General features: G+C 43.4%; 1 protein-coding gene across 5 annotated transcripts in view; it reads left to right on the top strand.

The window, feature by feature from the left end:
- Window positions 1-11,596: 11,596 nt before the first annotated feature.
- The window catches only part of pcsk5b (proprotein convertase subtilisin/kexin type 5b), a 299,623-nt gene continuing 289,297 nt past the window's right edge, over window positions 11,597-21,922 (top strand). Inside the window, exon 1 of one of the 5 annotated variants that reach the window (XM_055633051.1) lies at window positions 11,597-12,373. In XM_055633051.1, coding sequence (XP_055489026.1) covers window positions 12,194-12,373 — 180 coding nt within the window. In that variant the 5' untranslated portion in view covers window positions 11,597-12,193. The remainder of the gene's footprint in view (window positions 12,374-21,922) is intronic. The other 4 variants (XM_055633052.1, XM_055633054.1, XM_055633053.1 and 1 more) reach the window with 4 other exon arrangements.

Genomic DNA, 21,922 nt, shown 5'->3' with positions numbered 1-21,922 from the left:
CAGGACTATTGTTGGTAACAACTGAATTTATAAAACTCCATTTGTAATGAGTGTATCCTGCACGTTTATCTGCTGCAAAGTAAATGGTTGACTTGTATTTCTTGCCTAATCCAGAGCCAACTCTAGTTTTGCTAGCCCTTGCTGTCTCCTCCCCTTCCTTAACCCTCGAGCTTAACCCTCCCATCCCCCCGCCCTCGGGCTCCTCCTCCTCCCTTTTTCCTTCCTTCTCCCCCCCACCCCCCATCAGTCTGAAGAAGGGTTTTGGCCCGAAACGTCGCCTATTTCCTCCGCTCCATAGATGCTGCTGCACCCGCTGAGTTTCTCCAGCATTTTTGTGTACCTTCGATCTTCCAGCATCTGCAGTTCCTTCTTGAACACCAACTCTAGTGATTTTCTTTTCACAGCCTCCAGATCGGAGAGATTAAATCTGTGAGAGTGACGCTGCCATTATCACGTGCTCTTCAGCTACTTGCTTCTCTTGCCAATGTTTGTTTAAACTTGTGGCTCCAGCTTCTGTGTTTTGAAAATCAAAAGCATTCTTATCTACTGAGCCCAGTGTGACGGCCTCTGGTGTTGCAGAGATTTAAAGATTTCTACCTCCCTGTAATCCAATAAATAGACCAGTTACAAAGATTATGTGTAGGAAGGAACTGCAGATGCTGATTTACACCGAAGGTCGACACAAGATGCTGGAGTAACTCAACGGCTCAGGCAGCATCTCTGGAAAAAAGGACTATGTGACATTTCTAGTGAAGACCCCTTCAGACAGAGTGTCAGGGAAGAGGAAAACTGGAGGTGTGCAGAGGTACAAAGAATTATGAACCTCCTCATACCTCCTTATTTGTGCACCCTCATACCTCAGATTCCCTCTCCCCTGACTCTCAGTCTGAAGAAGTGTCTCGACCCAAAACATCACCGATTCCTTTTCTCCAGAGATATTACCTGACCTGCTGAGTTACTCCAGCATTTTGTGTCTACGAAGATTATGTAGACTGTCAAGGTAAACCATAAATGCCATCTTTGTAAACCAGTGAAATGTGCAATATCTAGCATGATGGCAATGAAGTATTCTAACTTGCCACTCAGATCAACATCTTCTCTTGTTAGTCAACTATATTCTGAACCATTGTAAATTTTTAAAACTGAAATCAATTATATCTGACATGATTTGTGGAAATGAGTAGTTACAAAATAGAAATGAAGAAGATTCCCAACCTGAAACATTTTGTGTCCGTATCCCTCCTCAGATGCTACCTGGCCTTTGCACAATCCGCGAGCATTGCCACTTTTCATTTCACTGCACATCTCGTGTGTGTATGTGACGAATAAACTTGAGTTGACTTGACCTGAGTTCCTCCAGCAGTTTACTACTTTTCCCTTGTCATTTGGCTGCTATCTAAATAATTTTTGAGAGAAACGTTTCAGCCTTTCCTTTTGCAAACATCCTGGGTATTTAAGAGTAAACCAACCAAACACTCCCTTGAATGGATCAACTGGGTTTATATTAAAGAATGGATCAGCTGGGATTATATAAAAGAATGGTTCAACAGGGTTTATATTCACTGGAATTTAGCAGGATCGGAGGGGATCTTACAGAAACATAAAATTCTTAACGGTTTGGACAGACTAGATGCAAGAAAAATTTACCGATGTTGGGGGAGTCCAGAACCTGGGGCCACAGTTTAAGAATAAGGGGTAGGCCATTTACGACTAAGATGAGGAAAAACATTTTCACCCAGAGAGTTGTGAATTTGTGGAATTCTCAGCCACAGAAGGCAGTGGAGGCTAATTTGCTAGATGTTTTCAAGAGAGAGTTAGATATAGCTCTTAGGGCTAATGGAATCAAGGAATATGGGGAGAAAGCAGAAATGGGGTACTAATTTTGGACGATCAGCGATGCTGGCTCAAACGGCCTACTCCTGCACTTATTTTCTATGAAGTATTTAAGTATTGACTAGCCATATAGATAAGTGCACAACAAAATAAACTGCAAATGCTGGCATCTTAAACAATAAACAATCTGCAGGAGGAGTGGTATAAGTGTGGCTCCAGATTTAATCCCAGGAATATACTGGGTTGAATGATTTTAGGCAAAAATAATGTGAGATGTTACAGGTCTTAATGTTGCAGAGATAGGGAAGTAAACCTAAAGCAAAATACTGCATATACTGGAAATCAGTCATTAAAACAAAATATTCTGGAGTACACAGCATATTTGATAGTATCTGCAGAGAGAAACAGAGCAAATGTTTCAGGTGATTGGCCTTTCATTAGAACTGGAAAAATTTAGTAATGAAGCAAGAAAATTGCAGAAGAATGGAGCGTGCCAGTGAGTAATAAGATCATGATAGGTTGAAGAAACATGAGATTGATTGAGTGACTGTTGATAATGCAATGTTACAGAGTGATAAAGGTGACAACAAAAGACAATCAAACTTTTGAGCAATAATTAAATGATGGAAGCACCGACCTGTTGGACAGGAGATAGAAATCAGCAGTGCAGGGTTGGGGAACTATCAGGTTGCAGGTTATAGAGGGGAACTTTACAGAAGCGATAAGATCTGTGATGGTTTCAGAGATGGGAGCCAGTGGTTGGAGTCATGCTCAAGGGATAGGTATGAAGTGGTGTCCAAAATCTGACGCCTGGCTTCAGCACAATAGAGGGCAGTCTGCCAGACTACAACGGCACCGCCCTTGTCAACAGGTGTGAAGACAAAGGTATGTAAAGGTTTATCTGGATGAGGTGTGAATAGTAGACAAAAAAATCAGAATGGCATAGTTTGACCGACCGCAGCATGAAGGGAGTAAGGTTTCCACATCTGATCACTATTCATAGTTTCTTCTGGAAATTATGTGTCCAATATCAATAGGTTTGGGGATTTTTTGATTGTCAGTAAAACATAGCAGAATAAAAGCCGACTGTTGAAATTAGAGTAATGCTGATACCTCTGCTACACCTTAATATATATTTAGGGAGAGGAAATTACTTACATTACTTCAATTTTCCCATATTCAGAAAAAAAGCACACATATTTATTTCAAAGGCCCTGGCTATTGAACACGGAAATGCAGACTGTTAGTTCCCTGCCCCTCAAAGATAATAGATCAAAAGATCCTTCCATAAATTAGGGTGATGCTCGATTCACCTCTACCCTATTGCAAACGTTGCACTTTGTCTGAAGACCTGATGCACTACAATGCACTACGATGCTGAGAACTATATTCAGAACTGTATCTTCCCCAAAGACAAAAACAAAAAGCTGGAATAACTCAGCGGGTCAGGCAGCATCTCTGGAGAAAAGGAACAGGTGACGTTTTGGGTCAAGACCCTTCTTCGGACCCTTCTATCTTCCCCTTTGCTTTGCCTATTGTACTTAAGTCAGAAGCAAAGATCATAGAACGGAGCAAGATAGACCATTCCTGCAAAATCCAATGGACTGACGTATAGTACGCTACGGAGCCTAACTTCCGCCATTTCAGTAAACCCGACCGACTTCAGTTGTCTCTCACAGTAAAATCAGCGTTGCAGGGGAACAGTGTGTGTTTTTAAATGTTTTCAATGTTTTTTTAAATGTTCTTTTTAAATGGCTCATGTCCTGTGTTTGAATCAATTTTTGTATTAAACTTGCTGTAATCAGCATTGTGGGGGAACAGTTTGTGTGTTTTTATAATGTTATTTATATATAAACACATATATATTCATTACACATTTTATATATATATATATATATATATATATATATATATATATATTTGTTTTATATATATATATATGTGGGTGATAATTTGGGCAGAAGTGAAGAACGTTAACAGCACAGTCGGTTAGTTTTCTGATTGAAGCGAAGACCAAGAAGACTAGTAATCCCGATAAAAAGAATTATATGCTCGCGATGATATACGCTCTTTGTTTTATTTTATATTTTATATATCTATTATATCTTTGCTCTGCTATGCCACTCGCTTTGATGAATACTATGGATGTATCCATCCAGCACGATATCTGAGTTCATTAGTTTACGCATTTAATTTAGGTCAAGTCAAGTCAAGAGAGTTTATTGTCATGTGTCCCAGTTAGGACAATGAAATTCTTGCTTTGCTTCAGCAGAAAACAAAAACAGAATAAAAGGGGGGGGGGGGGGGGGGGGGGGGGATAGGTGCACAATTCTGCGTTGCTATATACATATCTACAGATGGAAGTCCAGGTGTTGGGCTGTGAATTCAGTGCATGTGTGAATTAAGAGTAGTTATAATTTTCGGAAAACAACTATTCCTGAGTCTATTTGTCCTGGATTTGATGCACCTATAGCGCCTTCCAGAGGGCAGCAGGTCGAACAGTCCAAACGCAGGATGGGAGCTGTCCTTGATGATATTCTTTGCCCTGCTAAGGCAGCGGGAGGTGTAAATATCCATCAGTGAGGGGAGAGGGCAGCCAATGATCTTCTGTGCTGTCCTAGTTACCCTCTGAAGCCTCTCCCTGTCTGCCATGGTGCAGCTGCCATACCATGCTGTAATGCAGTATGTCAGCAGGCTCTCGATGGACGAGCGGTAGAAGGTCAGCAGCAGGTTAGAGGCCAGGTTGTGCTTCCTGAGGACCCTCAGGAAGTGCAGCCGCTGCTGAGCCTTCTTGATGACCGCTGTCGTGTTGTCTGTCCAGGAGATATCAGCAGCGATATGGACGCCGAGAAACCGGAAGGTGTTGACCCTCTCCACACACTCGCCGTTGATATGTAGGGGGACTAAGTCGGTGCTGTGCCTCCTGAAGTCGACAATGAGCTCTTTTGTTTTCCTGGTGTTCAGAGCCAGATTGTTTTCTGAGCACCAGGTTGTCAACTTCAGGACTTCCTCTCTGTAGGCTGCCTCGTCTCCCTTTGAAATAAGTCCGACTACAGTAGTGTCGTCAGCAAATTTGACGATGCGGTTGTTGTTGTGGGCCGGACTACAGTCGTAGGTGTAGAGACAGTATAAGAGGGGGCTTAGCACACAGCCCTGTGGGGAGCCGGTACTCAACCTGCGAGTGGAGGAGAGGTGGGGGCCGAGTCTCACAGTCTGGGGCCGGTTGGTGAGGAAATCTTTTATCCAGGCACATGTGAGAGTGGGGAGGCCGAGAGTGACCAGTTTACCAATGAGAATGTCCAGAATGATTGTATTGAAAGCTGAGCTATAATCCACAAAGAGCATCCGGACGTAGCTCTGCCCCTGCTCCAGATGGCTCAGCACAGAGTGGAGAGCTATGGTAATGGCGTCTTCCGTGGATCTGTTTTGGCGATAAGCGAATTGGTGGGGGTCGAAGTCTGGTGGTAGATAGTCCTTGATGTGCTGGAGGACCAATCTCTCGAAGCACTTCGTGATTACCGGAGTGAGGGCCACAGGACGGTAATCATTAAGGCTGGTGATGGGAGACTTCTTCGGCACTGGGACGATTGTGGCCGATTTTAGGCAGGACGGAATAACTGCCTGGTCCAGGGAGAGGTTGAAAATTCTGGTGAAAATGGCGGGCATGAATACAGAACAGATCAGTGTGTCCACATACCATTATATAAATATATACACACATCAATAAATAAGCAGATAAAGTGCAAATAAACAAATAATGGTCTATTAATGTTCAGAGATTTGTTTCAGTTGAGTTTAATAGCCTGATGGCTGTGGGGAAGTAGCTATTTCTGAACCTGGACGTTGCAGTCTTCAGGCTCCTGTACCATCTACCTGAAGTAAGCGGGGAGATGAGTGTGTGGCCAGGATGGTTTAGGTTCTTGAGGATGCTGCCAGCCTTTTTGAGGCAGCGGCTGCAATAGATCCCCTCGATGGTAGGGAGGTCAGAACCGATGATGGACTGGGCAGTGTTTACTACTTTTTGTAGTCTTTTCTGCTCCTGGGCGCTCAAGTAGCCGAACCAAGCCATGATGCAACTGGTCAGCATGCTCTCTACTGTGCACCTGTAGAAGTTAGAGAGGGTCCTCCTTGACAAACCGACTCTCCGTAATCTTCTCAGGAGGTAGAGACGCTGATGTGCTTTATTAATAATTGCATCAGTGTTCTCGGATCAGGAAAGATCTTCAGAAATATGCACGCCCAGGAATTTGAAGCTCTTGACCCTTTCCACCATCGACCCATTGATATAAATGGGACTGTGGGTCCCCATCCTACCCCTTCCAAAGTCCATAATCAGTTCCTCGGTTTTGTTGGTGTTGAGAGCAGGTTATTGCGCTGGCACCATTTGGTCAGTCGGTCGATCTCACTTCTATACTCTGACTCGTCCCCATCAGTGATATGTCCCACAACAGTGGTGTCGTCAGCGAACTTGATGATGGAGTTCGCACTATGACCGGCTACGCAGTCATGAGTATAGAGTGAGGTGCTCCAGTGCTGATTGTTATTGAGGCTGACACATTTCCACAAATATGAACAGTTTGTGGTCTTTGAATGAGGAAGTCGAGGATCCAATTACAGAGGGATGTGTAGAGACCCAGATCTGAGAGCTAGGTAATCAGCTTATAGAGGATGATTGTATTAAATGCCGAGCAGTAATCAATGAATAACAGCCTGACATATGAGTTTTTGTTGTCCAAGTGGTCCAGAGCGGAGTGGAGAACCAGTGAGATCACATCCACCGTTGATCTGTTGTGGCGGTAGGCAAACTGCAGTGGGTCCAGGTTTTTGTCAAGGTAGGAGTTGATTTGCGCCATGATCAACCTCTCAAAGCACTTCATCACCACTGACGTTAGTGCCACTGGTCGATAGTCATTGAGGCATGTCACCTTACTCTTCTTGGGCACCGGTATAATTGATGCCCTTTTAAAACAGGTGGGAACCTCAGACCTCAGAAGTGAGAGGTTGAAAATGTCCGTAAAAACTCCAGCCAGTTGGTCTGCACAGGTTTTTAGAACACGACCTGGTATACAATCAGGTCCAGGCGCTTTTCGAGGGTTCACCCCTCTGAAGGATTTTCTGACGTCCGGCTCTGTGACTGAGACTGAAATACCATCACAGCGAATGGGGGCTCGAGAAGGCATGTCAGTATTCTCCCTATCAAAGCGTGCGTAAAACGCACTGAGCTCCAATACAATAGTGATGATTAAAAAAATCTAGAAAACGTTACACATAATAAAAGGATCGCTCAGAATTGTCACAAATTATCAACATCGCCTCACTTGATGAGCATAATAGTAGCAATTCCAAGGAAGATTAGGTAAAATCATATCATCTGCAATTATCGTATCAAGAATGAAAATTATTGATAACTTTATTATGTTTGCTCGGCATTGGGCCCCCTCTTTCAGCACGCATACATTATCAGAAGTACAAAGTGGTTCAATAAATGCAACAAGCGTTTTGTTTTACAGGATGCAAGATGCTTAACATTCTTGCGCGATTAAATAATGTAATTTCAATTGCATTTAGCATTTATCTTGTCAACGTTGCGTTAAAACAATCGTATGTTGACGTTTCTCTTATGGCTAATCCCAATTCCTGAAATTAACATATTTTTAATTTTAAGAAGATTCAACAAGTGTGCACATCATTTACAGTCTTCACTTCTATTTAAAACATTGGTTTATATTTGGATACATCATAATCACACGGGATGTTTGCACAAGACTTTATTCCATTTTATATGCCCTGGCTTTTTTTGTTAAAATTCAGTAGCCCACAAGTTGAACACATTTTAAAGTAATTTTGCAGCCATGATTCACATAAGGTTACATTTCTGAGGTGACGGTTGGTGGAAGTTAGGAAGAGAGTAAATTAAATCAGGATGAATTAAAAATCCCGGCAACCCAACGCGTTATTGATTGGAAATATAATATTGATCTTTTCTGGGAAACTAGAAAACTGGGAAACTCGATCCGCTGCTTCTAGGTGTTAACTGCTCTACATCAGTGAGACCGAGACCAAGCGCAGGCTTGCCGATCACTTCGACCAAACACCTCCGCACAGTTCGCATTAACCAACCCAATCTCCCGGTGGCTCAGCACTTCAACTCCCCCTCCCATTCCGTATCCGACCTGGGCCAGAGTGAGTTCCACCACAAAGTGGAGGGGCAGCACCTCATATTTCGTTTGGGTAGTTTACACCCCAGCGGTATGAACATTGACTTCTCCAATTTCAGGTAGTCCTTGCTTTCTCCCTCCTTCCCCTCCCCATCCCAGCGCTCCCACAGCTCACTGTTTCTCCCCCTTCCCCCCCCCCCCCCCCCCCCCCCCAATATCAGTCTGAAGAAGTGTCTCGACCCGAAACGTCAACTATTCCTTCGCTCCATAGATGCTGCCTCACCTGTTGAGTTTCTCCAGCGTTTTTGTTTACCTTAGATAATAGTTCAGGACAGCTCTCTGGTTGTGGTAGGAAGGTTCAGTTGCCTAATAACAGCTGGGAAGAAACTGTCCCTGAATATGGATGTCGCGTTTTCACACCTATACCTTTTGCTCGAAGGGAGAGAGGAGAAAAGGGAGTGGCCAGGGTGCGATTCATACTTAATTATGCTGCTGACCTTGCCAAGGCAGCGTGAGGTATAAATGGAGTCGATGGAAGGGAGATTGGTTTGGGCTGCGTCTACAATTCGCTGAAATTTCTTGTGGTCTTGGGCGAGATGGCTGCCCTGCCAGCAGCGTGTTCGTTATTTCTACCTTTTTGGTTTTTTTTGGTGTGTCTCGTGTTGGTTTGGCTGTCTCTCGGTGTGTTTTGTGTGGGGGGTGGTGGTGAGGAGAAAGGGGGGAACCGTTTTTGGTCAACTCCTCCACAGAGAGGCAACTTTTTCCATGTCGCCTCCCTCGCCGCATAACAAAATGGATTGGAGCACCCTTTCCCGGAGTCGAGCTCGGAGCATCAGCAGCAGGCGCAGCATGGACTTTCCATCGTGGAGCAGGCAAACCCTTGCCGGGGGTCGCCAGAGAGAAATGCTCCGAATGCTGGCCTGGTAACTTTGGCATCATGGGGCTGTGGTCTGCGGAGCTTCTAGCCGCGGGCGTGGAGTGGACTTACCATCCGGAGCCTGGGATCCCTTGCCGGGGATCGCCGGAGAAGAGCTCCGACCGCCAGCCTGCGGCCTATAACATCCTGAAGCCGCGGTCTGCGGAGCTTCTAGCCACAGGCGTAGCGTGGACTTACCATCCTGAAGCTGCGGTCTCCGGTAGGAAAGTGCCGAGTTCGGGACCTCCAAGCCGTGGAGGGTGTTTTGACCATCCAGACGTCGGAGTTTCAATCATCCCGACTAGAGGGCCTGTACATCCAGCTGTCCGCAGTGGCGACTACGGAGGGTTCATGGCCCCGACCACAGATGAACAAGGAGGAGGACTGACTGAACTTTGTTGCCTTCCACCACAGTGAAGAATGCTGTGGTGGATGTTTGTGTTAAATTCTATTGTGTATTGTGTGTCCTTTTGAAGTGTATTGATGCTGGCAAATTCATTTCACTGCACCTTTGGGTGCATGTGACGAATAAAATTGACTTTGACTTTGATGGAGTTGTTCCCAAACCAAGTTCTGATGCATCCTGATCAAATGCTTTCAACGACGCATACGTACAAATTAGTGCGGGTTGTTGGGGACATGCTGAACTTCCTAAGCCTTTTATGGAAGTAGAGACATTGGTGTGCAATGTTGGTCGTCCATGGGCGGAAATCCTGTGGAGGACAGGGGGACACACGTCCCCTCCATGCTTTGCGAGGTGGGAGACAATCCCTCCCATGTTTTGTAATCCGGACTTTATCAGACGCTTTCTAAGGGCTGAATCGGCCCGTTCGCGGGACCTTTCAGCGCCCGGTGCAGCTTAAAATCAAACTGCTGCATCGAGGCGATCGAGGTTCCCGATGTTGAAGGCCCCGTCGGCCAATTAAAGGCCCCGCGAACAGGCCGATTCAAGCCCCACGATTTTGGGCGGACGAAGCTGCTGTTGCTGGAGTTTGGAGTCGATCAACAACCATGTCAGCTTCCGATGTTACCGTCCACAGGGCCCACAGCCGAAGCCACGCAATGTGTGCGCATGTGCGCGCGTGTGTGTGTGTGTGCATGTGCGCCCATGCGTGTGTGTGTGCACATGCGCGCGGCCGCCAAGAAATTGTGCCCCCCCCACCCATGTTTGGATAGCGATTTCCATGCCTGTTGGTCGTTGCTTTAATATGGGTGGTCCAGAAGAAGCTGTTGATGATATTTACTCCTAGGAATTTGAAGTTATCAACCATCTCTAGTTCGGCGCCGTCCTTGCAAACTGTGGTATGTGTTTCACTTCGCGTCCTGAAGTCGATCTCCTTTGTCTTACTGACACCAGGTCACGAGGTTCTCTATTTCCTTCCTGTACTCTGACTCATCATTTTTTATATCCGCCCATGGGGGAAATTTCGTTCAAGGTGCACTGTGTCTAGGTGTATATCTGAATGACAATAAAGTTTTCATGCATTCATTCATTCATTCATTCAATCATTCATTCATTCAATGGTGGTGTCACCTGCAAATTTGTAAATTGTACATGGCTGCACAGTAGTGAGTGTACAAGGAGTAAAGAAGAGGGCTGAGAACGCATCCTTGCGGAGCACCAGTGTTGAGGATTATCGGAGAGGATGATTTGTCTCCCATCCTCACTGATTGGGGTCTGTTGGTCAGGAAGTCGAGGATCCAGTTACAGAGATGAGTGCTGACTCTAATAGCCCTGTCCCACAGTGCAAGTTCATTCCAAGAGCTCTCCCGAGTTTAAAAAAAATCAAACTCGTGGTAAGCACGGAGAATGAACATAGCAGGTACGTCGGAGCTCGGGGACATCTCTTAGCGCTGACGGCAGGTAAGCACGGGAAGACTCGCTAACGGCAGGTAAGCACGGGAAGACTCGTGAAGATTTTTCAACATGATAAAAAAATGGCCACGAGAGCCCCAAGTACCGACGAGTGGCCACTACCGTAAATCTCCGAGTTCGAATCAGGGCAAACTCGGGAGAGCTCTTGGAATTAACTCGTACCGTGGGACAGGGGTTTAAGTCCCACGGGTTTGGTGATGAGCTTGGATAGCGTAATGGTGTTAAAGGCAGAGCTGTAGTCTATAAATAGTCCAAGTAGTCTGCCATAGATGTCTCTGTTATCCAGATATTCCAGGGATGAGTGTAGGGCTAGGGCTATGGCAGAGTCCGTGGACCAGTTGTGGCGGTAGGCGAACTGCTGTGGGTTTAGGTCGCTTGGTAAACTGGATTTAATGTGTTCCATAACTAGCCTCTCAAAACATTTCATGATGATGGAAGCAATAAGCTATCTTATTTGGTTGTTAGCCTCATATCATGTACCCATTTGCTCATATGTTATGGTAATTGGTTCAAGCACACTGACATTGTTTTCTTCACTTTAAATTTAATTCCTGGATTAAGAGGCAAGAGTGTTTAAGTGTCATATGTGCCGTCAGGGGAACAATTAAAATCTTGCAGCCGTATAGTAGGCCTGTAAAAGCAATACACATGGATTATATATAATCAACAAAAAAATCAACAATTTAATAATCAAGTATTTATCATAAAATATATTTGTAAAACATTCATAATTCATATGTTTTGCAGGTTTGAGAAAGATTATCTATCTTGGTGCCTTATTAGCCTGCGAGAAAGTCGCAAATCATTTTGTTGGAATACATGGTTAAGATAAATTTGCAATCAGCGTGTTTGAACGAAATACGAGTGTGGCGCGCTAGGACCAGAGGAAGTCTTTTTTTTTCTCTCTGGTGAATTTCTCCAGCGGGGGTGGGGGTTAATTGAGTTACCGTTAGAGTTGGAGGTGGCGCTGTAGCCATCTTAAGGCAAAGATGATTTGAGTGAGGAACAGCGCTCACTTGCATTTACACAGGAACACACAAGACCTACATAGATGTATGTCATAGACAAGGGCTGCAGACTACAGCTGCACCAGGGGTAACACAGCAGTTCACAATTCAACGGAGTACGTCCAAAACCAAAGGCATTGACTACCGCTTAATCCAATTATTTCTCTCTTCACCTGGTTTAATCATCAAAAAGCCCGGCTAATTTGCGATAGGAAGGTTCACAGCCGAGAGCGGACACCGTGCTTGCGGTAGGATGGGCGAGTTAGTTAAGCGGGGATAGACCTGTGTCTATAGATCCACGCTTTATTTGACCGCTCTGAAATTAACAAGGGAAGTCAGTGTGAGCACTTGGAGTGAGATTTCATTTAATTTTTTGCTTTAAAAAAAAAACAAAACAAAAAATATGGGTCGAACAACGAATTGGTGGCGGGATCTTCTCTTCGCTGTGGTGGTGTTTCTCGGGGTTGGAATCCCCCTTTGCAGAACCTTGACGTACACGAACCACTGGGCAGTGAGGATAAACGGTGGCTCCGAAGAAGCCAATGCGATAGCAAGTAAATACGGATACAGAAACTTGGGACAGGTAAGGTGCATCCCGAGCTATATACTAAGCGGCCAGACCGCACGCCCGCTTTCCTTTTTGTGTGTTTTGACCGCATTGTTGGGAGTAGCTGAGAGCGATTTGTAATTTCTTACTTGTCTGGCAAGATTTCAATGTGATTTTCTCTGTAAGAAGGCGAACTGTTTCAGCGTTCATTCACACGCATCTGGTGTATTGCCTGATCCGAAGAACTTTTTTTAGTCGAACCCAGCAAGCCGTTCAGAAGCAACACAACTTTGTTTGCTATGTTTTATTGGAATAAGTGTTTAACGTTGGATTTATCGTTTAGGTTTTTCGTAACAGAGAGAGCGTAAATCTTTTATCGCGCCTTCACTGTAAATGGGGGGAAAAAAAACGAAACGATATTTGCAAACATCTATTCATGTCGTACCGTGATGGGAGCGGGTTAAATGATTATAACTTGTTTTGCATTTTAAGCAATTGCTTTGAGGAGGCACAGGTGTCTGTGCGTCCGGCTGGCCGGAGATGAGACCCGTCCCGGGCCAGTGGGCCGCTAACAGCGCTCAGCTCGACTGAGCCCGGTCACGCTGATGGCTCTCTCTCTCTGTCTCGTATTTTGTTCCCATGTTGATTTCTCTGTTCTTAGAAAGGCGCGGAGGGAGTGGGTTATGGAGAGTTGCCCGGGGTGAGGTGAGGGGGTTTGAGATACCCGATCAGGCTTTGGCGACCTGCTGTTTCTCGGGAGAGATCCAGTCCCCAGCCAGACCAAGCCTGAACCGGGCGGGTCTTTCACTTCCCCGCTCACTGCCTGTTTAAGGGGCGAGCGGCAGCAGGACACCGCCTACACTTCAGTTTCGCCCTTAAAGGCCAAATCTTTCTTTTCAATGTGTGTGTGTGTGTGGTTTAAATCACGATATTTAAACGTTTTGATTCTCCAAAGTTTGCATGTACTCCGGAAGGATCCGGTGGAAATCCACACAGCTCTCTAACTCGTGCAGGGACTTAAGGATTAGATTTCAGTGAGTTTTTTACTTGGCAAAGCTTCCCATTTACACACCTGCATTGTTTCAAAAAGCAATGTTCCCACCGGCCCCAGTGAAGTTTAATCGTCGCTTGTCCATTCATTCCACAGATACTGTCTGGCCTGCTGTGTTCCCCCAGTTAGTTCTTTGCTCAAGATTCCAACATCTTCTTGTATCTCCATTTTGCAGCTTGAAACATTGTTTATTCTGAATGCACCGATTTATGTTTCCATGGATTTCCCTTGCCTTTCACTGATAAGAGATTGAAATGTCTGCGGCTGTGATTAGAGCTGTGGTAATATTTAAAACTGTATACGCACTTGGATAGTAAGGCTTTAATGGAGACGTATTCTTTTTGGGAGAAGATAATGGTTGAGTGCAGGTGAAGGAGGTAATATAACCGGGCTATTGCGCGCAGTAATACAAAGGAAATTGTAGGAGAGCGATTTAAAAAAATATTTGAACTTCCATTTGTACTTCATTTCAAGCATCCCACAGCATTTGCAGTGAATGAAACAATTTGAAGTTGTTACTGATGTGTTATATGAAACGCATCAGGTAATTGGCAGATAACAAAGTTCTACTGTGCTTTTCACATCTTGCATGTTTTTTTGTACCATTCCATGTCTCTAGTTTCCTTCTCCCCTGACTCTCAGACCGAAGTAGGGTCTCGACCCGAAACGGCACCAATTCCTGCTCTCCAGAGATGCTGCCCGTCCCGCTGAGTTACTCCAGCATTTTGCGTCTATCTGCACTTGGTAAATGGTTAATACATTTCTAATTCACTGACTCATTTGGATTGGAGATGGAGCAAGAGTGTTTCTTGTCTACAGAATCTGCTATAAAGGCACACCTCAAACTTAATCTTCCACCTAATCAAGATTGTTCTCAAATACACCAGCACTTTGTGGTTTATAACTCAGCGGGTCAGGCAGCATCACCGATGACGTGAATGTGCCTGAAGAAGAGTCCTGACCTGAAACATCACCTGTCCATGTCCTCCAGAAATGCGGCCTGACTCGCTGATTTACTCCACTTTGTGTTTGCTCCAACATCTGCAAATGTGGTCATTATTCCCAATACTTTTTTCCCCCCCAACTATCTTAATATTGTGACTGGTTCAATGAGAGGCAATCTTCCGTTCACAAGCCTCCATTTTTCATTGGGTTTGCTTCTCACTACTGGCGATTATATAATCTATCCATGGCTGGGATGATGATGAGTAACATTCATGTCACACAAATGTCGGGTATCTGCCAGAAAAAGATTCATCTGTCACTAGTAGACATTCAATTGCTTTACAATCAGTCCCACAATCCCACTATCAAATCTTGGGAGTTACCATTGTCCAGAAACACTGATCTGGGCGGCGCAGTGGTAGAGTAGCGCGACCTTGGTTTGATCTTTACTATGGGTGCTGTCTGTACAGAGTTTGTATGTTCTCCCTGTGACTGAGTTGTCTCCTCTTTCCTCCCACACTTCAAAGACATGCGGGCGTGTAGGTTAATTGGCTTCAGTAAATTTGTGTATGGGCTGATCGCTGGATGGTGCAGATTGGCAGGATGAACAGCTTGTTTCTGAGCTGCCTCTCTAAAGTGTAACGTCTAAAGAATCTGAACTGGAGTAGTCATATCACAATGTAGCTACAATAGCAGGCCAGAGGCTTGGTGAGTAAGTTGCCACCTAAAACCTGCCCATCTACAAGGTTCAAGTCAGGAGTGTAATGGAGTACTCAATGGACGTCCCCCAAGGAACGTATAATAGTCACAAGCTCCTGCAGTGCCTCATTAGGGGGTTGATGGGCGCTATAGTAAGGACTGGATGAGTGAAGCTTCAAGATCATTAAGCTCTACACTGTACAGGATATAACAACCTGCTTGATAGGCACCTCATCCACAACCATTCATTCATGCAGCCACAGATGCACGGTGGCAGCAGTTTGTGTCATCTACAGGATGCACTGTCGCAGCTCATAAGAGTCCTCGAGCAGCACTTTCCAAACCCACTACCTTTACCAGCTAGGAGGATAAGGACAGCTAAGTACAGGTGTCAGAGGTTATGGGGAGAGGCAGGTGATTGGGGTTAGGAGGAAGAGATAGATCAGCCATGATTGAATAGACTAGACGGAGTAGACTAGATTGGCTGACTTTCACTTCTATTCCTTATGACCTTAAAGCATAGGGACACCATCACCTGGAGGTTGTCCTCCAAGTCACACACCATCCTAACTTTGAAATGTATTGCCATTCCTTCATTCATTGATGTTGGGTCAAAATCCTAGAACTCTCTCTCTAACAGCATTGTGGGCATACCCACACTAAGAGGACTAGCATTTGAAGAAGGCAGCTCACTAACACCTTCTCGAGGGCAATTAGGGATGGGCATTTGAATGATGGCTTGGCCTATGTAGCTCACATCGTTTGAATGAATGAAACTAAATGCATTGCTGGACTCCGCATAATTCTGGGCACTTTTCAACAGGAGCGCAAAGGGATTTAAGCATTAGCCATTCATCCATCTGAAATATTCCTGGCAATTGTAGCTCAACAATTAGTGATGTTTCAGTCCCTAATTAATGTTGGCTTTATCTTAAATTAGGGGTGGGCATGAGGGGGAACTTCTTTACTCAGAGAGTGGTGGCTGTGTGGAATGAGCTTCCAGTGAAGGTGGTGGAGGCAGGTTCGTTTTTATCATTTAAAAATAAATTGGATAGTTATATGGACGGGAAGGGAATGGAAGGTTATGGTCTGAGCGCAGGTATATGGGACTAGGGGAGAATATGTGTTCGGCACGGACTAGAAGGGTCGAGATGGCCTGTTTCCGTGCTGTAATTGTTATATGGATATATGGTTGTAAATAGAGTTGCTTGGTTATGACTATAGACAATAGGTGCAGGAGTACGCCATTCGACCCTTCGAGCCAGCTCCGCCATTCAATGTGATCATGGCTGATCATCCCCGATCAGTACCCCGTTTCTGCCTTCTCCCCATATCCCCTGACTCTGCTATTTTTAAGCCCTATCTAGCTCTCTCTTTAAAGCATCCAGAGAACCTGCCTCTACCGCCCTCTGAGGCAGAGAATTCCACAGACTCGCCACTCTCTGTGAGAAAAAGCTTACTCCTTATTCTTAAACGGAGGCCCCTGATTTCTGGACTCCCCCAACATTGGGAACATGTTTCCTGCCTCTAGCGTGTCCAAACCCTTAACAATCTTATATGTTTCAATGAGATACCCTCTCATCCTTCTAAACTCCAGAGTTTACAAGCCCAGCTGCTCCATTCACTCAGCAAATGACAGTCCCTCCATCCCAGGAATTAACCTTGTAAACCTATGCTGCACTCCCTCAATAGCAAGAATGTCCTTCCTCAAATTAGGAGACCAAAACTGCACACAATACTCCAGGTGTGGTCTCACTAGGGCTCTGTACAACTGCAGAAGGACCTCTTTGCTCCTATATTCGATTCCTCTTGTTATAAAGGCCAACATGCCATTCGCTTTCTTCACTGCCTGCTGTACTTGCATGCTTACTTTCATAGACTGATGAACAAGGACCCCCAGATCCCGTTGTACTTTCCCTTTTCCCAACTTGACGCCATTTAGATAGTAATCTGCCTTCCTGTTTTTGCTATCAAAGTGGATAACCTCACATTTATCCGCATTAAACTTCATCTGCCATGCATCTGCCCACTCCCCCCAACCTGTCCGTCACCCTGTATTCTCATAGCATCCTCCTCACAGTTCACACTGCCACCCAGCTTTGTGTCATCTGCAAATTTGCTAATGTTACTTTGAATCCCTTCATCCAAATCATTGATGTATATTGTAAATAGCTGCGGTTCCAGCACCGAGCCTTGTGGTACCCCACTAGTCACTGCCTGCCATTCTGAAAGGGACCCGTTAATCCCTACTCTTTGTTTCCTGTCAGCCAACCACTTATTTATCCATGTCAGCACTCTATCCCAATACCATGTGCCCTAATTTTGCCCACTAATCTCCTATGTGGGACTTTATCAAATGCTTTCTGAAAGTCCAGGTACACTACATCTCCCTTGTACATTTTCCTAGTTACATCTTCAAAAAATTCAAGAAGATTAGTCAAGCATGATTTCCCCTTCGTAAATGGGACCGATCCTGTTACTGCTATCCAAATGTTCAGCTATTTCAATTTTTATAATTGACTCCAGCATCTTCCCCACCACTGGTGTAATGCATTGGTTTATTCTGCGAGAAGGATTTTGCTTTCAATATGAATTTTAAACTGGGTTGTGAGATGTGTATTATATTTGCATAGTACTGTTAATGATTGATCATTATAATTGCTTTGAATATAACTTTTTTTGGTAGAATCAATTATTACAGATCTTGTTCAATAAAACCCAATATAATTTAAGAATTTCCAATTCACTTTAGGGAGATAAGCACAGAAAAAAGTTTTCCAATTGGATTGATGTAAAGAGTTTTCATTATTATTATACGGTCATGTCTTTTTATTCATGTGTGGAAATTTGATATGACAAGGGCTTGTGTTTAGTTCCCTGAGACGGTGTCAGTGAGCCACCGGCTTGAAACGGGGCTTATAATTGGCTTTCTAAGGTATTTGAGAGAACTCTTTGCTCAAGATTCCAATATCTTGTATCTCCATTTCGCAGCTTCAAATGTTGTTTGTTCTGAATATACCTATTTATATTTCCATGGATCTCCCTTGTATTTCATTGACAAGAGGTTGGAATGTCTGTGGCTGTGATTAGGACAGGGGTACTATTTTAAACTAGAACTGTATACACACTTGGATAGTAAGAACTCTTTACAGTCAGTAATGCTCCTGTGAGTTTGGTATTACACTCAAGTCAGTAAATAAGGAAAGAGAATTTCCTTCCCTAAAGAAGATTAGTAAAGCAAGCTTTTGATTTGAAAGTGTTTTAATTTTGTGGGTGCCTTACTGATGTTAGCTTTTTAATTAAAGAATTATTTAATTAAAAGTAAAAGTGAGATCCAGATGAATGAAACCAGGAAAAATTGTATCATTCATCTAGATTTCAGGACTACTGGTCCTGTAATGCAACCATTATGCTCAGATTCAATTAAGAGGCATGAAAACGCAGTTTGTCATTTTTGAAAAGTGTAAGGGTTAAATTAGATGGTTGACATAAAGCTATGAATTATTCTGTCATGCATTATTTTTGGTTTTAATTTTTAATGATCAATAAATATTAAAATAATAAATCATTCATAAATGTATACCTTATTTAGTATGTAAATGAACTATAAGAAGAACGTTAAGTGCTTGTTTGTGAGTTCAGAATTGCTGATCGGTGTAGGAAAATATCTCAATTCCTCTATTTCATAAAAGGGGATGGTTTCCTCTTTATATTAGAGTAAAACAGCTCTACACTTTAGCCTTGAAGTAAAAGCTAAAAATCTTAATTTTAAACACGATTCAAAGTTTGTAAAAGTTTTTATTCCTGATATTATATCCAGCATATGATTGATTAAAACAATTTCAAGTGTTGTTTGTCTTGACTTTTTGTCCTGGTTTACTGTCTTCCCATTTATTCTGTGGTATCTCCCTACTTTCCTTAGAGGGGAGATTTGGAGCTCAACTAGAATGCTTCTGCCCAATCTCTCGTTATCTAACCCAAAGCAAAGCGTGCTCCAGATATGGAAGCTTGTGCTCAGTCAACCAAAACCACCCGTAAACCAATTTCCCTTCCCAGATAAAATCTAAATATTTGATGCAGGCACAAGATTTGCACTTTGTTTTCTTGTCCCAGTCATTTGTGATCAAACTCCACCCCAGTTTCACTGTGACCTATGTGGTAATTTTACTTGAAATATTGTTTGCACTGGGATCATTTAGATGTTATTTTAAATTGGTTCTGAGTCAAATTAAGTGTTGAATGATTAGTCTAAAGCTTTGGTTAGGCAACATTTGGAGTATTGTATGCAGTTCCGATCATGCCATTATAGGAATGTGCAGAGGCTTTGGCGAGGATGATGTAGGGATTAGAGGGTATTAGCTAAAGGGAAGGTTGGACAAACATGGTTTTCTCCAAAGTGATAGAAGTTTATCGTCTATTTATAAAATTATGATCAACATGGAGAAGGTATACAGTTAGAACATTTTTCCTGTCTGAAAATGTCATAGACTAGAGGGCTTAACTTCAAGGTCAGAGGGGGAAAGTTTACATGTGTACAGGATGTATCTGAGAGTAAAACAGCATTATTAATTAAGCTACACTTTAGTCTTGAAGTAAAAGATTAAAATCTTCATTTTAAACACGATTCATAGTTCACAGAAAAGGTTTATTCTTGATAATTATTATATCTATTCCTGATATTTATTTACACTGAGAATGGCAGGTGCCTGGAATGCATTGCCAGGGATGGTGGTAAAGTGGGTACAGTAGTGCCATTTAAGATGCTTTTGGATAGGCACGTGGGTAAGGAAAGGTATAGATTATAAGCAGGTAAAAGTAATTTGTTTAATTTGTTGTTGAGTTCAGCGCAGACATTGTGAGCCCAAGGGCCGGTTTCTATGTTGCACAGTCCTATATAGTTCCTCAGCTACTGTAGCTGTTGCTTGAACTTTTAAATTTAGTCTACTATAGACAATTAAAGTGTGCTGTGACTGAAAGTGAAATGGATTGTTTAAATCCAGTTTCCTGTTCTTGTGGTTAGTTGTCTTTTGCCATTAAGCAGCATGATATAGTATTAACCTATTTGATAAATCATTACGAGTAGAAACCTTAAAATCATCTACCCCATTGCTCCAATACAATTCTATAACTTCAGTTAAAATTTGGCTTGGTAAGGATACTGACAAAGTGAATTAATGTACACAAAGGGCACAAAGTGCCTGAGTAATGCAGCAGATCAGACGGCAAAGAAGACAAATAAAGTTGACTTGACGAGAAAAGAAAGATGACATTTTGGGTCGAGACTTTTCTTCAGACTCTGACTTTAGAATTAACATAGTCTCCACCTTTGGGGTTTAAACAGAATTTGCAATTGTTGTGAGGACCTCGTTGAGCTTTCAGTTCTTCAGGTAGTCAATTTAATATGGAGAGTCCTAAAGGTGTGATGTGGGAATATCCCACAGTTCAGTAAAGAAGTGTAGTTTGCTCCACATTGCAAATTGCAATTAGTCTGTATCCCTACCACAGTCATCAAGTCGGTCTTGAGTTCAGCACTATGACTGAACGTTGACCCTGATGAGCACAAAGCAGAAGAGAACCATGTGAATGAAATCGGCAGTAAATAATTTAAAACTGCAAGCATTCCTACATTCAAATACTGTGAAGTGGGCATGTGATGTGACTTGCCGCCACCATATATCTGGATGAAAGTTATGATGCGTGTGCAATTACTGCTCCTGCTATTTGACCCATTTTGGCCAACAAATTCTGTTGACCATGCAATGAAGATAAATGTGTTCAAACTGTAGATGTGTTTCTTTGAATGCAATTGTACAAAATCCACAAACTTCTATCTTGGGGGTGTTGGGGGAGTCCAGAACCAGGGGCCACAGTTTAAGAATAAGGGTACGCCATTTAGAACGGAGATGAGGAAACGACTTTTTCCTCACAGAGAGTTGTGAATCTGTGGAATTCTCTGCCTCGGAGGGCGGTGGAGGCAGGTTCTCTGGATACTTTCAAGAGCGAACTAAATGGGGCTCTTAAAAATAGCAGAGTCAGGGGATATGGGGAGAAGGCAGAAACAGGGTCCTGATTGGGGATGATCGGCAATGACCTCATTGAATGGCGATGCTGGCTCGAAGGGACGAATGGCCTACTCCTGCAGCTATTGTCTCTTGTCTATTGTCCATGAGCGCATTAGTGTCCTCTGGGTGTTCCAGTTTCCTCCCATATCCCAACATTTATAGGTTTATTTGCCCCTAATGTGAATGGGTGATCGATGGATGGTGGGTCAAATGGCCTTTTTTCGTGCTATATACTTAAACACTAGTGAAAAATACTTTCATATCTGACCATCTAAAATAGGGGATTAATTATGCTATTCACTGCTTGATATTCTGATGTTGATTGATATCAGAAGGTCTTTGCCCTGTTTTACCATTTATTTCAATGATTCCTTAAAACAAAAAGTACACTTTATGTGGCCCTTCAGTAACAATTGAATTGCAGGTATTGGCCATGTTCATGATTTTTGTTTTGTTAGTCTTTCCTAAACTCCCTCACTTTTATTTTTGTTGAAAATCCAATATAACTTGGATATCTTTACTTTACTCATTGTCATCTACTCTCTCCCACACCCCCTCCAGATTCTACCACTTATCAATGCATAGGAGCCTTCTCCAAGAACACGAGCAGATGCCTAGGAGTTGATAGTAGTTTCATCCCTACCCAACTACCTATCATAATATCATACAGCCTTGTCCCAGATTATGCACCCAAATCTCCTCAAGGTATTGCCTACTTTGAAGAACTCTTTCCTCTGATTGGAGTTCTGGAGACCCTCTCACTGCTTCCCCCTCTGTGGTTCTTGTTGCTATCCCCCTATCATTTGCCAGACTTTGTTCCACCACCAT

Source organism: Leucoraja erinacea, chromosome 3 (assembly GCF_028641065.1).
Source record: "Leucoraja erinacea ecotype New England chromosome 3, Leri_hhj_1, whole genome shotgun sequence".
In the NCBI taxonomy this organism is placed as follows: domain Eukaryota; kingdom Metazoa; phylum Chordata; class Chondrichthyes; order Rajiformes; family Rajidae; genus Leucoraja; species Leucoraja erinaceus.
The sequence above is the reverse complement of the archived record's forward strand: the minus strand, read 5'-3'. Positions and strand labels throughout refer to the sequence as shown.